This window comes from Diadema antillarum, unplaced genomic scaffold (genome assembly GCF_040938485.1).
Source record: "Diadema antillarum isolate AM-2024a unplaced genomic scaffold, OU_Dant_1.0 scf00000147, whole genome shotgun sequence".
Lineage (NCBI taxonomy): Eukaryota > Metazoa > Echinodermata > Echinoidea > Diadematoida > Diadematidae > Diadema > Diadema antillarum.
Genome location: NW_027271036.1, coordinates 544,259 through 558,833, shown reverse-complemented (window position 1 = coordinate 558,833; position 14,575 = coordinate 544,259). Strand labels below are relative to the sequence as shown.

Here is a 14,575-nt window from a genome sequence, read left to right as displayed (position 1 = left end):
ATTATTCTGATTAGTTTTATGAGTTGCTTTAAATTGCAAGTTTTTGTTGGCTTTGCTTATGTCTGTAATTGTTCCTCCCATTTCAAAAGGTTCCTAGTTCCATCCCGGTTGCCAAGGGACAAGCCGGGCATCATGTCCACCAAGCCGGCATCGTCCACCGCCCCATTCCACTCCCTGCGCAGAGTGTACAAGATGCCCTACCTGCCTCCGGGGTTCTGGATCCGACTGGTCTCGCGCCTCATGGCGGACCTTCACATGCACGACAGCAGGGTCAAGCTCAGCCCGAGACGACTCACCAGCAGAAGGCACCATGGACACACGTGAGAACTGCTGGGGTTTTCAGAGAGGTCTCTAGAATAGAGAAATATTGAGATGTGAATTCTCATTTCAAAAAGCAAAAAGCAAACAAACAAAAACACTTCAGAAGTACCACTGACAGACCAAATAAACTGGACAATCTGATCGGTATCATTGGTGAATTTGTCAATGATTCAAGGATACAACCTTTATGTTAAATTTTATAATACTTCATCTACAGTGCTTTTATGTTTTGTCTGTTTCACTGAATATCAATGCATGCTTATCACCGAGGCATTGAGTCCTACCCATAACCTGAGTACCATCTATTACAGGATAAGCTTAAATAGCAATTCCAACAAAATGTTTCATCTGATGACACAATGGAGTAATCTCGACAGTTCTACTTTTGAGATTTCGATACCTGTTCCATTTGTTTATTCCCAGTCGCTATTCATACATTAGAAGAAAGATTATTATACATCATTATGGCAGTACCAATATCTTGTGTCACAATTCTGTGTTAGATTATCACCTCTGATCAAAGGACTCTTTAAACGTCTTTCTTCTCCGCTCCATAATCGTCAAGGGTGAGAAAGAGCGTAGACCGGGGCATCAAGTTCCACGACACAGTGCTGTCATACTGGCGGGAGGGGGTCTCCTTCCGCCACCGAACTGGTCACATCCTGGTGCGCTCGGCCGTTTTCCCGCCGTCGGAGCCGTCGCCGGGCGTCGACATCTCCATCAGCTGCCAAGAAGGCCATTTCGCTGCCATGGGGTGTGTGGTGGACCACATCGAGGGACTCATCAAGGACTGGTATCCAGGTAGGATATTGATAGGATGTCAAACTCTACGAAGGATTAATGGTGGGAGGAAAGCTATTGGCAAAAACCATTGATATTAAAGTCAGAGAACATATTCTTAGCCAGGAATTGATAACTTTATTTTTTTTTTGAGGGGGGTCACTCTGGTGTTTGTTCTTATGGGGTATCTGACCAGTTCCACAATCCCTGTATCATATATACATGTCAGCATGTTCGTCTGATATAAGGGAGTTATCGGTTGTGATTTGCGCATGTGCAAAACAAAGGTCAAATGAGACTGTCTGTGTATTTGCCACTGACTTTAAAATGAATAGAATCCTTGGGCAACTGGGAATCTGAATTATGTCATTACAATGTATGTGTTTTAGACTGAATTAGAACGTACAGGTGTAAGTAATTCATTCATCAACACTTCAACAAGGAATTCTTGATCACAACACATGTCCATGTTTGAGAGTCTGCGGTGTAGGGGTCAAATGAGACACGCGCTAACCATGAACTCCCTTATTGTGCTCATGTATTCATGACCGTCCATGGGCCCTACATCTGTGTGTTGTATGTGTAGGTACACTTGTATATGTTTGTGTGTACAATGTATGTGCGTAATCAGTTTGATTAACATTTGAATCTTTCCATTGTATCTTCACATACTACCAGTTTATGAATTCTTTTGGTCAGCGAAGTATAATCTGGTAAAACAAGATGCATTATAATTTCTGTTTCCAGTTTGGTTTGTGATAAAGACTGCGCAGTAGTAGCAGAAACTGATGTTAAAGAATCTGTCTGATGGCAGCGTAAAGCTCCAAGCCATTTCTGAAATCAATTTTCAATCACAATTTTCCTCTGAAGAATGACATAAATGTGCTCATTCTAATGATATGCTAAATACTGTAACTTGTTGCCCTATATCTGCTCTGGAGGAGAATGCAAATGTATTTCTTATATCTACAAATGCAAGTATTATGAGCTTTTTGTGAAGTAGTGCTAATGCCTTATTAAAGATCACAGTGAGTTCCCCACATTTTAACAACAATACTTCTTCTCACATGATTATGCCAGGACTGTGCTCGTCGTCCTGTGACACCAACGTTCCCAGGATCCAGAGGCTTGTACCATGTCCCGTATGTCTCAGTCATGGCATGGACGATGTGCTGTGCGAAGCAGCCACTGAAACACTGCCCCACTGCTACACGGTGGAGGAACTGGTGCACCGCTTGGTCCGTGGCGAAACTCAGCTCCCGGCCTGCGCCAACTCACAGGAGAAGCTGATTCCCATTGACATGCTGATCCCGGACATGTTCATGAAAGACCTCCCTGTGAGGCACCTCAGAGAGGAAGACTTTGAGCTGCACATGGTGTCCAAACACTCTCTTGGCCAGGGTGGCTTCGGTGAAGTCTTCAAGGCCAAGTATCTCAAAGAAACGGTGGCTGCCAAGACAACGCTGTCATCGCGGTTCCTCAGCTCCATCTCCTTCCAGAGCGAAGGATACGGATCGGGCGCATCGTCAGTTTCTACGTTGTCGCTGGAGCGCAATGATTCCACGTCGTCACACGACAACCTCTACCCCGACACAGAGGCGTCCATGCTGATGGACAGCTTCCACAAGCTGCGCAGTGAGGTTGCCATCATGTCCAGGTTGAACCACCCCTGCATCGTGCGACTGGTAGGGGTGTCGATACAGCACTTGTGCTTCGCGATGGACTTCGCCCCGCTTGGGGACCTCCAGAGCTACTTGTATTCTGAGCAGCGCAATGCCCTCCCCTTCTTCCTGAAGAGCAAGATTGCCCTGGAGCCAGTACTGAGCAGGACTCTCACGCACAGGATTGCACAGCAAGTCGCCTCGGCCATCCGATATCTGCACGGCAAGGACATCATTTACTGCGACCTCAAGACTGACAACATTCTCCTCTTTTCTGTGGACGAGAATGCAGATGTCAACATTAAGCTGACAGATTATGGCATCTCCAGGACGTATGACCTCATGGGGGCCATGGGACTAGCAGGACCACCCGGATTCTGTGCTCCAGAAATCCTCCAGGGGCTGGTGTTTGATGAGAAGGTACTAGAGAGGGCTTTCTGTGGATGCACTATAATGATATTATATGCATTTTTCTTTTCACTCTTCAAATTACCAAATGCTTAGTTTGATTCATCACTGTCTGTTCATGAAATATAAGATGTGGGTAAACGATGAATGTTCACATAATAGTTGAAGGTATCTTAAGGGTTTCCTGCTCCTATCCATTCCAACTCGGCTTTCTGCAGGATGATCAGGGTAAAACAAAGAAAAAAAAAATAGCAAGAAAACAGGAAGAACAGAGATGTTGTGTAGAGTGTCAGTCATACTTTTGATGGTTTAAACCCACTGCGGATGGGCTAATTTTGCTACAACGTGCATTTCCCATGGACCCCTGCCCGAGTATACTCGGGACTCCTCCTCAATGGGTTAATACCTCTAGTGACACTGATGAACTCTTTGTACATATCATATTAGGTTGACTGGTTCTCGTACGGGATGTTCCTGTACCACCTACTAACTGGCCTGTGCCCCTACTACGACAAGCACAGCCGCCTGGAGATCCAACTGGCCGTCAACGAGGGGCGCAAGCCCGCCTTCCACTTCCAGGACTACTCCATGCCCCCTCAGCAGGTGTTCCCCGCCATGGGCGCACTGATGGAGGCGTGCTGGCAGGACCACCCCGGAAAGCGCCCTCACGGCAGGACCATCGAGTACCTCCTGCACGAGCCCAGTTTCCTGTGCCTGCGCAGGGTGGTGGAGGTGGAGGACAGTGAGGTCACCACTGCCGTTAGTGTTGGGGAGAGGGATGAGGTAAACGGGCTGTAAATCCTGCTATTATGACATCTGATATTTTCATGTTTGAATTCTTCCCCAGCCAAATTCTCCATCTTTTTTTTTTTTTCACAAAAGTCCATCTGCAGATTTGCACTGGCTTGAGATTACTGTTGAGTTCAGTCATGCTCAAAATTTCTGGGCTTTATGTGGTCACAAGATGTGAAGATCTTATTGAGAGTTACCCTGCATTATACAGAATATGTCAGAGTGAAAATTTGGGCTTGAATTGATCAACCCATTTCATCTAGTGAAGTGGGAAACATTATTGCATACATCGTGGCTTCCAAAGATGAGATACATTAAGATGATTAGAAGGTGAATTGTTACAGACGCAGATTGGATGCATCCCTTGACATTGTTCTACCAAGCAGCACCATAGTTCTCTCATGTGAGATCTGTCTTTGTGTGTGCACTGTTACAATCAACAGTGTACTGATACACAGCTTGGACTCGATGAGGAGTGTACTGTGTACAACACTTCTTTCCCCTCTCAACTTGCTTCCTCTATTCCTTCTGTTTCGTATCCTCTCATCCCATCTTTCTGTCATCATGTGGAACTTCAGTTTCAGTTGTAAGTTTTTTATACCATTTTGGTATATATATTGTTGTTGTTGTATATTTGATTGATGGTTTGTTACGATGTGATTTATTTTTTATTTTTTGTTGTTGTTGTAAGTAATACAAGCTGTGCTTTTGATTTAGGCTCCCCCACTTTGGTTCTTATGATTACTGTTTATTTATCAATCGTTGCAAATGTACTGAATATGTTATCAAAATATGTGTCCTGATTATTTCTTGTACATGTATGTCAAATAGACAAATTGTTATTTTATGATCATTGTATTAACTCAGTTATGCTTGTTTTTTGTTCCTGTGAACACAAAGTTTAAATCAAATCAAATCAAATCAAAGGTATTTCATCGTACTGCAAAAGTGGAAATTTTCGCAGTGTTGAAATTTTCGTGCATTTTGCGATAAAAGAATGCAGATATTTTTGCTTGCCATACGTTCCAGTACGTGATGTCTTGATTCTGTGGAATTAAAAACATGCAAAACTCTTCTTACCCGTCTGAGCACGAAAAATAAGTGGCGCGAAGATAACTACTTTTACAGTATTTGAAAATGGATAACACACATCATTAAAAGTTCATGATTTTTAGCCAAATAATTTGTGGTTACCCTATCTCCCTCCCTCTAGGAGAATGTCATACATCTGATAGCAGAGACTGGTCAAGGTACCTCACTGAGGTCATTCTATGTCAATGAGGATGGGTCATACAAGTCCAGCTGCCAAAACGACCTTCGGTGCCCCATAATTACGACTGCCACTTCAACTCCGTGCGGCACAAATCTCATAGTTGGAACAATGGTGAGAATTAAGTCTCCTACAGGATCTAGAATTGGTTCTTTTGTCTAATTTTATATATTCCTATGCTCCATTCCTGTATCACTATATTTCAGTCTGTTGCCCATTCTCATATTCTGATGTATAATAGTGTCTGTATTTACTCTGCCAGCAGGCAGTTGTGCTGATGATGATAATTTCTGGATTGTATTAAATGGTGTGTCCATTTGGTTCAAATCTGTTTGAAGAAGATATGTTTGCTGTGCATTTTCCAGAAACACCAGAGTTTCATTCTGTCATCGTCCCCTAGAGTATCTGAACATTTTGATATATTGATTTTTTTTTCTTTTTTTTTTTTGCATTTGGTATATGAACATAACTTCATATGAAGAATATATGACATATTATTGAATACATATACATGGGGTTATTTTAAGATAATTGGTTGAATAAAAGAGTGGCTTTTTTTATGACCAAACGTATATATGCGTCCCCCATTTGTATATACTGTGGTACATGCTGTACATGTTATTGCCAGTGAGTGATTGCATTTTGTAGCAAAATTCTGCATGTCTCACTGTACATTGCTCAGCAACCCTACATATTTACAGAAATAATGCAAGCCAATGAATGATCTGTAAATTTAGACATTAAACAATGCTTTTTTCTATCCAAATGTGATGGGAAGAGCGAACTCATTCACCTACAGATTGCTCATTTAGGTAGATTTGCAGATCGGCCACATATTGCATAAACCAGGGAGAATGATGTCAGCTGAGCCAGTCTAGCTGTTGCAGCAAGCACAAAATTGTGACCTCTTTTTCCAGTGACATGATATGGTATTATCATTATGTCTCTTAGCAATAGAAAAAAAAATGCAGTCATCAAATTTTGATAGATTAATAAAGATAATTGTCGTGTTATGTGTTCATCTCTTTCTGTGCCAGTTGATGAGCTTTAAATGTGTCACATTCTGAACATCTCTTGAATATACCCACAGGGTGACTTTGTCCAGCTGTACCACCTCCCCAGGTCTCAATCATCCTACCCCAGCCTCCTTCAAGAGTGCAAAGTCTCCGCCCAACCAACATCTTTACTCTATCTTCAACAGGTGGGTTACACTAGTCTGGACTACAGACAAATTGCATTGTACTTATCTTTTCATTTTCTGATCTTTAGGACGACTTCACCTTAACATACACTGTACATGTGGTGCAAGTGAATGTAGCAATATCAGTAGAACACATCAGTGAAAGTTTGTGGAAAATCGCACAATCCATTCAAAAGTTATGAATTTTCTGTGCTGTCACGGCTGGATGAGAAGACTACTACAGTACATGCTTCGAATGATGTAAGGAAAATGTGAAGAGAAATCCATGAACTTTCATTTTTTGAAAAAAGTACACATTCCCAAAACTTACGGAGAATAGACACACAACCCAAGTAGATTTGGAGCATTACCACAGTCATGAACTTTCCTATAATCACAAGATTAGATTACCAGATTTGGAATACCGTATTGGTACTTGTCAGGAAAGAGTGCCGACATGAGGACAAGTTATATTACCTCACAAAATGTGTCCTAATTAATAGACTAATACGTTTTGTATATGGCAGAGAAATTATGAGAAACTTTCATGTGTAATCTAAATTGTACAGGGCTTGTTTAAGAGAAAACGGTAGAGTGCAAACATGTCATAAATGCTATGAAAAAAAATCCCCGTAATGTCCTGTCTTATGTTTTTATTCTCTGCTTATACCCAAAGCCCACCGGCCAAGAGGACCCCATCCTTCTAGTGGGTCAGGTCAATGGGATGGTGACCATCTTCAGCCACCAAAAAGAGGAAACCCAAAACCACGAGGTAGACAAACTGAGACTGTTGGCGAGATTGCAACTCACCAAGCATGTTCTCCCGACCACCAGTCTGGTGGAGGTGGTAACCAAGCGAAGAGGTCGTTCCGTCTCCCGGCTGAGGGGGCAGTTTGAGAGCAGCGTCCCCGGCATGGGGTCTGACACTGAGGAGAAGGAGGTGACGGAAGGACATAGGTCTATCGATGAAACAAATGGACAACCCAATGGGGAGAGATCAGAATGCAATAGGAGAGAAGGACACAGACAAGAGATCTGGGTGGGATGCGGTCCCACCATCTGCATCATCTCCCTGCCAAGCCTGTCGCTTGAACCCGATGTCATCCGCGTTGCGGCAGGGGTGGACGGGTCAGTGGAGAAGTTGGTGCTGGGCCACGGAAGCATCTGGTGCTCCACGTCCAGTGCGCACCACATATACCAGTACGACGTCGAGACCAGGCACTGCATGGCCATCCTCGACGTGCGTGAGAAGATCATCAGCCCCAGGGCTCTTCTCACTCTGGAGGCAGAGGAGAGGCAGGAGCTACGTAAGAGCTGGGAGGAGAAGGAGAAGGCGCAGGAGCTGGCCCATGCTACGGCTGTCTGCGAGGCCAATAGCAACAGGGATGGAAGGTTCATTACAAAGGGTGAGAAGGAGTTTCAGGAGGAACTCAGTATTGTGGATGATCACTTCAAGGCTTCTATCCTCGCATCACCCTCACAGACAACTCTTAGCATGCAGAGGAGCAAAAACACGAGGAGAAATCGTCGCAACATCCAGAGCATTGTGTATTCACACCCATGCGCCAAGTCCCAGGGTGTCCAAATGACATCACTGCTGGCCGTGGACCGGCTTCTGTGGGTGGGGAGGTCAAGTGGTGACATCCTGCTGGTGAACATTGAAAATGGAGCTGGCACTCCGAGCGATGCTTCACGCTTCGACTTTGGCGAGGTGGTGACGGTGCTAAACTCCAGCTCCATGGTCAACAAAGACTTTGGCAAGGTCCGAGAACTGCATCGGGTTGGGCGCGACAGGGTGGTTGCATGCCACTCTGCCGAGGGCAGCATGGGCCAGACTGGCCAGATTGGACACCTGCTGCTGTGGGCCAATTGGGCCCAAGAACAGGTGGTGGAATACCAGGGCACCAAAGACAGACTTAGGCACTCCTCAAAAGACCAAACAGCTGGAATGGCATGATTGTTGCTCGTACGGTCTTGTCAACTTTTTTTTTTTTTTGATGAGTGGACAATGTGAACAAGCACAAAAAGACAAACTGTACAAGACAGCTGCTCTATGAGAGGAGTTTGTATTCATGTGCTCATTAAAACTTAATAAACTCACATTTGGCACTTGCACTCTCAAATCTTGGCTGGAATTAAACAATTTCATGTTCTAGCTCACCATTTCTTTTAACTATACATATTGTCCAGCATTACCTGAATTTTCCCAAACTGGTTTAATTTCTGTGTGTAGAATTTCAGGTAGTCAGTAGAGGTGGTGTATACATCACACCATTTTCGGGGGAAGTGTGTGAACTGACTCTACACATTGTAACACAGCTTTGTGTTTCGTAGTACTGTATATGAGCATTTCAGTAAGAGTCCAAAAACCTATGATCTTTTTGTTTTCATTAAAAAAAATGAGACATTTTATCGTTTTGCAACATTAACACTTGTACAAATTGTAGCATTCAAAAAAGAATTTAATGAGGTAATCATATCATATTAGTTTTGCCTTGTGAAGTGAATTACATTTGGAAAGCTAAAGTTTTGCCTCTAGTTGACAGTCATGCACTGAACAGGTTAAACAAAAAACAGCACAAAAACTGCAACTTTCGGTAGCAGTGGTTTGTGAGTGTCAAAATGTGATTCATAGTTCTTTATGTGTAGCATCATTATGCAAGAGAGTGAAGCGTGAGATTTGTCAAGAAGTGATGTACATTGTACAATCCTACATTCCACATCTTGATAATATCATTCCTAAAGTAGTCCATCCTATTATTGTTCATGTGCATGCATGAGGTCTTGTTAGACAATTTTCCAGCTCAGATAAACAGGGACATCGTGTAAGCTTAACCTGTTCCATTCTAAAATCTGAAATCCCCATAGACTTAATACACAGGCCACCAGGTTCCCGTATGGAACGGGTTAACAAAGGATAAACCATGATTTTCTTCTTTAATCTTTTCTTCTTTTTGTTTATTGAACTTCATGAAGTGCTCATTGTATTGACATAGATTCTTTGTGACACAAAAATACCAAGGATGGTGAGACCAGGGTCCCCTACTTGTATCAAACAAGGCAATCAAACATAAATCAGAAAGTCAAATGTACATTTGTAAGTCGGGTATCAGGCAATCAGATTTGAATATTCAGAGACTTATGTTTGATTTTCTGACTTACAACTGTACATTTTGTTCTCAGCTTTTATCAACAGGGCCCAGATTTCTGTTTATAACTTCCAATATCCCACAATGCACCTCACAGTTTGACCTATCCTGTCTTCCAGCTCACTTTATACACCTAGGATGTAAGCACACTGAATGTACCTGGTGCCACTGGTGTTTAGCATGTGTGTATTAAATCCTGCTCACAAACTGTGTACTGTATCTAAACCTGTGAAATGTGAATTGATTTTTATCAGCCTGTTGACATAATGCACATTAGATAGAGGATGCAAATGTATCGGTTATCTTTCTTTTGCCTCAAGAAATTCATCTACCTGCTTAAATTGGATGCTCGAATGTATCCAAAATGCCTTGATAGAAATAATTTGTCATAAATCATACCAAGAGTAACGTCCTATCAAAATGTCTTTTAAATGTGCCTTATACATTTTTTTCCCTAAACTCTTTAGCAGTTGTTTGTGGCAACATTTAAAAAGAAATACTGGTAATACTGATAAACTTGCAGTTTATGTATTCAAGATGTCTCCTTTCATAAAGATATGTAATGAAAGCATCAGAAGTGTTAATTTCAGTAAACAAAAGTTTAGATACCCAGGTATTGCCGAAACCAACCAGTATTGTAGTTTAACTGAGCCTCACATGTCTTCTTAATGGTGATCCTGCCAAGTCAGTGGTGGATTGTTTTTTGAAAAATGACACAGTTACTGTTTTGCTGGTTTATTCGTCAGTGATGAATTCCTAGATACCCTCTCATTCTTTGCATTTCTCTTTCCCCAAGAGAAGTAAGTCGCCAAAGTTTAATGTATCAAACAAATAGTATATCCCAATGCCAGTATTTGTCCTTGCCATGGGTTTAACACTCCAGCACCTAGGGTACTTATTGCCATGTATTGCGTGTAATTAATCTGACATGCGCCATGCAGTGTATTAGGACCCAGGGAGTGAAACATATGGAAGGCATGCATGCATATGAAATATAGCACCAGAGCACCATTTTTTTTTCCAGAAAAAAAGGCACTTCTAGCACATTGCTCAGAGTTCATTTGACTGAAAGCCAGTGAGATATTGTAAACTCATCCGAAGAGGGACTAAACAAAATGGAAGATTTGCATGCATGCTGATGCCAAGATTATCTGTGTAGGGTAATAGTCTCTCTCTTTCTGTATGTGTTCCTAGGACCATAAACACAGTGTCAGGTTAAAATGATTTCTGACAAGGACTACTCCAGTGGAAGTGAAGGTGATGCACCAGTGCACATGCAGTGAAGGGAACTTAGATGTAGCGATAAATGTCGGAATTAGGGTTGTGTTCGTGAAGTGCTCCAGGCAGCACCAACAGTACTTAAAAAGCGCTTAACAATCAAGAAAATATCGTAAATGTGTCATCATGAATGTCTTAATCAGAACAGTGATGATGGCGGTGATAAAAATGACTACCATTATCATTCTTTTTCATCAGATTCCAGTTTTGAAGATTATATTTTATCATCAACAAAGTAGATAGTAGTACCAATGTTTTAGTCCCCAAAATATTCTATTGATAAAAGTGTAAATGAATACATTTTTTTATAAACTGCTAATTGGACAGCACACTTTTTATCTATTTTTTAAAACAAGTACATGAGTGCCAAACTGCCCATATGTGCCACATGAACAATTTGTATCTATTGATCTTGTGTGACAAGCTGTGGACATACACATACACTTTTTGATTCTCTTCTTCTGGAATGCTATGAAATGTTATGAAAAAATGAACCCAGAATTTTGCCTTGTATCAGTCCAATGCAAACACACTACAGTTCGACCTCGATTATCCGGCCATGTCGGGACCGGCACTCATCCGGATAAGCAAATTGGCTGGATATGGGAGACACAATGTTAACGTATATAGCTGCCGTCCAAGCTGCCGTCCAAGCTGCCGTCCCAGTGCACTGGCAGCTAGGCAGGTAGCGTACCTCGCAACGGTGGTCTAATCTATGCTAGCCTGCGCAAAATTGTAGTTCCTTCTTCACAAAAGTAAAGTATATCTTTATGTGAAAATCATACATGTTGTACCTCATTAGATATTGAGAAACCTATCATGCACATCTTATGAAATTAGTGAAATAGATCCATGAAAAGATGTTAAAGTCACTGTTTTTCTGAATTTTAGGATGAAATAAAAAGTCCTTCACTGCGTGAACATGTCCGGATAATAGAGATTTCCGGATAAAAGGAGGCCAGATAATCGAGGTCGAACTGTATCTGTAATTTGCTGTATATATATATGTGGTGTGATCTGTCTGCCAACTTATTTAACTGATCCATCTACAGTGTATGTATATATATTCACATGTATATATACATACATTCTTTAAAATATCTGTTATAGCAATTCCATCAGCAGAAATACATGTGTACCGGTATATCATGCATCCTATCTACAGTGACAGTGACAGTGACAGTGGCAACTACAAGATTCTTTCACATCTTGAACTTGTATTCTTGATAATACAGTGTAGTCCTTCATATCCATGGGTTGAATTCTGGACCATGGTTGAATTTGCACAAACCTGACCCTCATAAATTGGTAGTTGTTTGTGATATTTTAGGTCTGACAAATAAATCTTTTTTAATTCAAGTTTTTGAATGGATGTTATATTCTGAAATGATCGAAAATGCATTTTAATATTTGTATGTTGTGTGTTACACTGCCTTTAATATCATTTATAATTTTGTAATGTTTTTATAGATATCATACTGTACATTAGCATTGGAATAAAGAAACTGTTCTTTATCTGCCGAAATAAATACTTCTCTCCATTTCTTTGTTATGTGCAGTAGGAGTTTTCTTCTCAGTCTATACCAGAGGCATTATTTCTTTTTGAATGGTTGTAATCTATAGAGCTTTATATCTCAAACCATTTTGGTGTCAGGACAGTGCATCCTCAATTTACTCTATCAAGTGTCTTTGGCATAAATCTCTGTTGAAAAATACATTATTCGTTACATCCATTCACACACATTTTTTAGCTTTCTCCTTTTTACTGAGATTTTATTGAAAATGTGAGAATCATGGAGATAACATAGCAGGAACCTAAATGATATATACTCCTGGCACTAATTTAGCATAATAAAAAAAAAAAAAATGAACGCTAGGTACCACACACAGACACGCACATACATGTACTGTATATGGCAAATATTTTGCGAGGTTTTTATATTTGCAAATTTCATGAGTTGGGCGCTATTCGCAAATTTAAAAATGCAAAATACTAACTCTGACCCCTACATGACTGTGACGTGCATGCATATGTTTCTCCGTTCAGTAACTGTACTACAACATCACAAATTTAACCACTTGGAAACGTGAAATTGTCTGGAAGTCCCGATTTGCAAAACAATTAGACTCGCAAAATACATGTATATGGTGTATACAGTACACACACTCACAAACACATACCAAAACATACGATAGACGTCACACAGCCACAACAATACATAAGAAACCACAGAGATTCACATTTACTTAGTATACTTAAAAATGTTTTAATTAAAAAATAGCTGTTCCATGAATAGGTAGTGATAACAACGTGCATTATTTCTCCACAAAACCAGCACAATGTCATAAATGTACTGTTGTGTTTAGTGTCAATCAATACTAGCACTGCTGTACAGGCAGAAAAAAATCCTTATAAGATATGAGACTTCCCGTGCCTGAGTTGCAACAGTTTAAAGGGATAATACAGTATTGGTGGAGATGAGAATTGGGCTCTTAACTTTTTGTGAGATACCAAGAAAACACTTATGATATAGTACAGAGCATACCATTTTAAGAGGAATTCAAAGTTTATGTGATGAAATTCGGGTTTGGAATGACTGAAACATCCAAAAACAAAGTAAAACAAAGTGAGCGTAATAAAGTGTGGGTCCCACACTTTATTTGAATCGCTCTTTTTTGGATATCTCAGCCATTTCAAAACCAATTTTCATCAAATAGACGTTGAATTCCGTATATGATTACATGCTCTTTCATATTTCACAAGAGGTTTCTCATTATCTCACCAAAAAATGTTAGAAACCTGAAATTAGGTTTCAACCAAAACTGTATGATCCCTTTCAGCTTTAACTCACATGGCATACACATACATTGCCCTACAATCTGTACTTCCATGGGTGTGTAAACTACACGCTATATGAGATGCATTATATTCAACTTCAAAATTCAGGACATGTTTTAGAGGAATATTACGGAGAGCGTGTGATGTACACAATTTCATTCACAATTTTGAATATTTCATTTTACTCTGCACTTTTAATATAAAATGAGAAAATTGACAGTGTAAAATGTGAAATACTGAGAATGCTACTGTTGGTTAACCATTAGCATGGGGAAACATGTGCGGTCCGATTGAATCGGTCTCCATTCGCTGCTCACCGGGGTACATTTGAATCCATGAACAGCACCTGTCAGTTACCTGTCAGCGAATATGTGCAATGAAGCACAATTTTAAAGGGGATGGCTAGTAACTGATCAGTAGGAATCATGCAGTGGGAATCCTGGGGGATGATTGTTCCAATTTTTTCTTGAGGGATTCGTTTAAGAGTACATTATATATCTAACGTTGTGTGAACATTTTTTGCTTCAGAAATGGTCTCATATTCAAGTAATGTGCAGTTTAATGTTTCCAGGCTAGGATGCCTGTACAGTGATGGGGCATTAAACTGCATGCTACTTGAATATGAGATCATTCTGAAGCAAATAATTTTCACACAACAATACATGGATTATCCCACAAGAATTGGAACAATCATCCCCCAGCATTCCCACTGATTCCCACTGATCAGTTACTAGCCATCCCCTTTAATTTGGTAACAGTCAACTACAGTCAAGATTCTTCGGCTGTGTGTGTGTGCTTACATAGAGATCAGTGATGAAGGTCTACACAATCTGATATAGGGATTCTAGATCATAATATGCAAACTAGGCCCACCTTCCCACTCGATAAATCCCCACG

General features: G+C 40.8%; 1 protein-coding gene across 1 annotated transcript in view; it reads left to right on the top strand.

Annotated features, from left to right (window-relative positions):
* The window catches only part of LOC139721679 (leucine-rich repeat serine/threonine-protein kinase 1-like), an 83,926-nt gene extending 75,557 nt beyond the window's left edge, over positions 1-8,369 (top strand). Inside the window, exons 17-23 of the mRNA XM_071633009.1 lie at positions 90-320; positions 887-1,122; positions 2,182-3,182; positions 3,618-3,953; positions 5,176-5,346; positions 6,323-6,433; positions 7,089-8,369. Coding sequence (XP_071489110.1) covers positions 90-320; positions 887-1,122; positions 2,182-3,182; positions 3,618-3,953; positions 5,176-5,346; positions 6,323-6,433; positions 7,089-8,369 — 3,367 coding nt within the window. The remainder of the gene's footprint in view (positions 1-89; positions 321-886; positions 1,123-2,181; positions 3,183-3,617; positions 3,954-5,175; positions 5,347-6,322; positions 6,434-7,088) is intronic.
* The last annotated feature ends 6,206 nt before the right edge of the window (positions 8,370-14,575 follow it).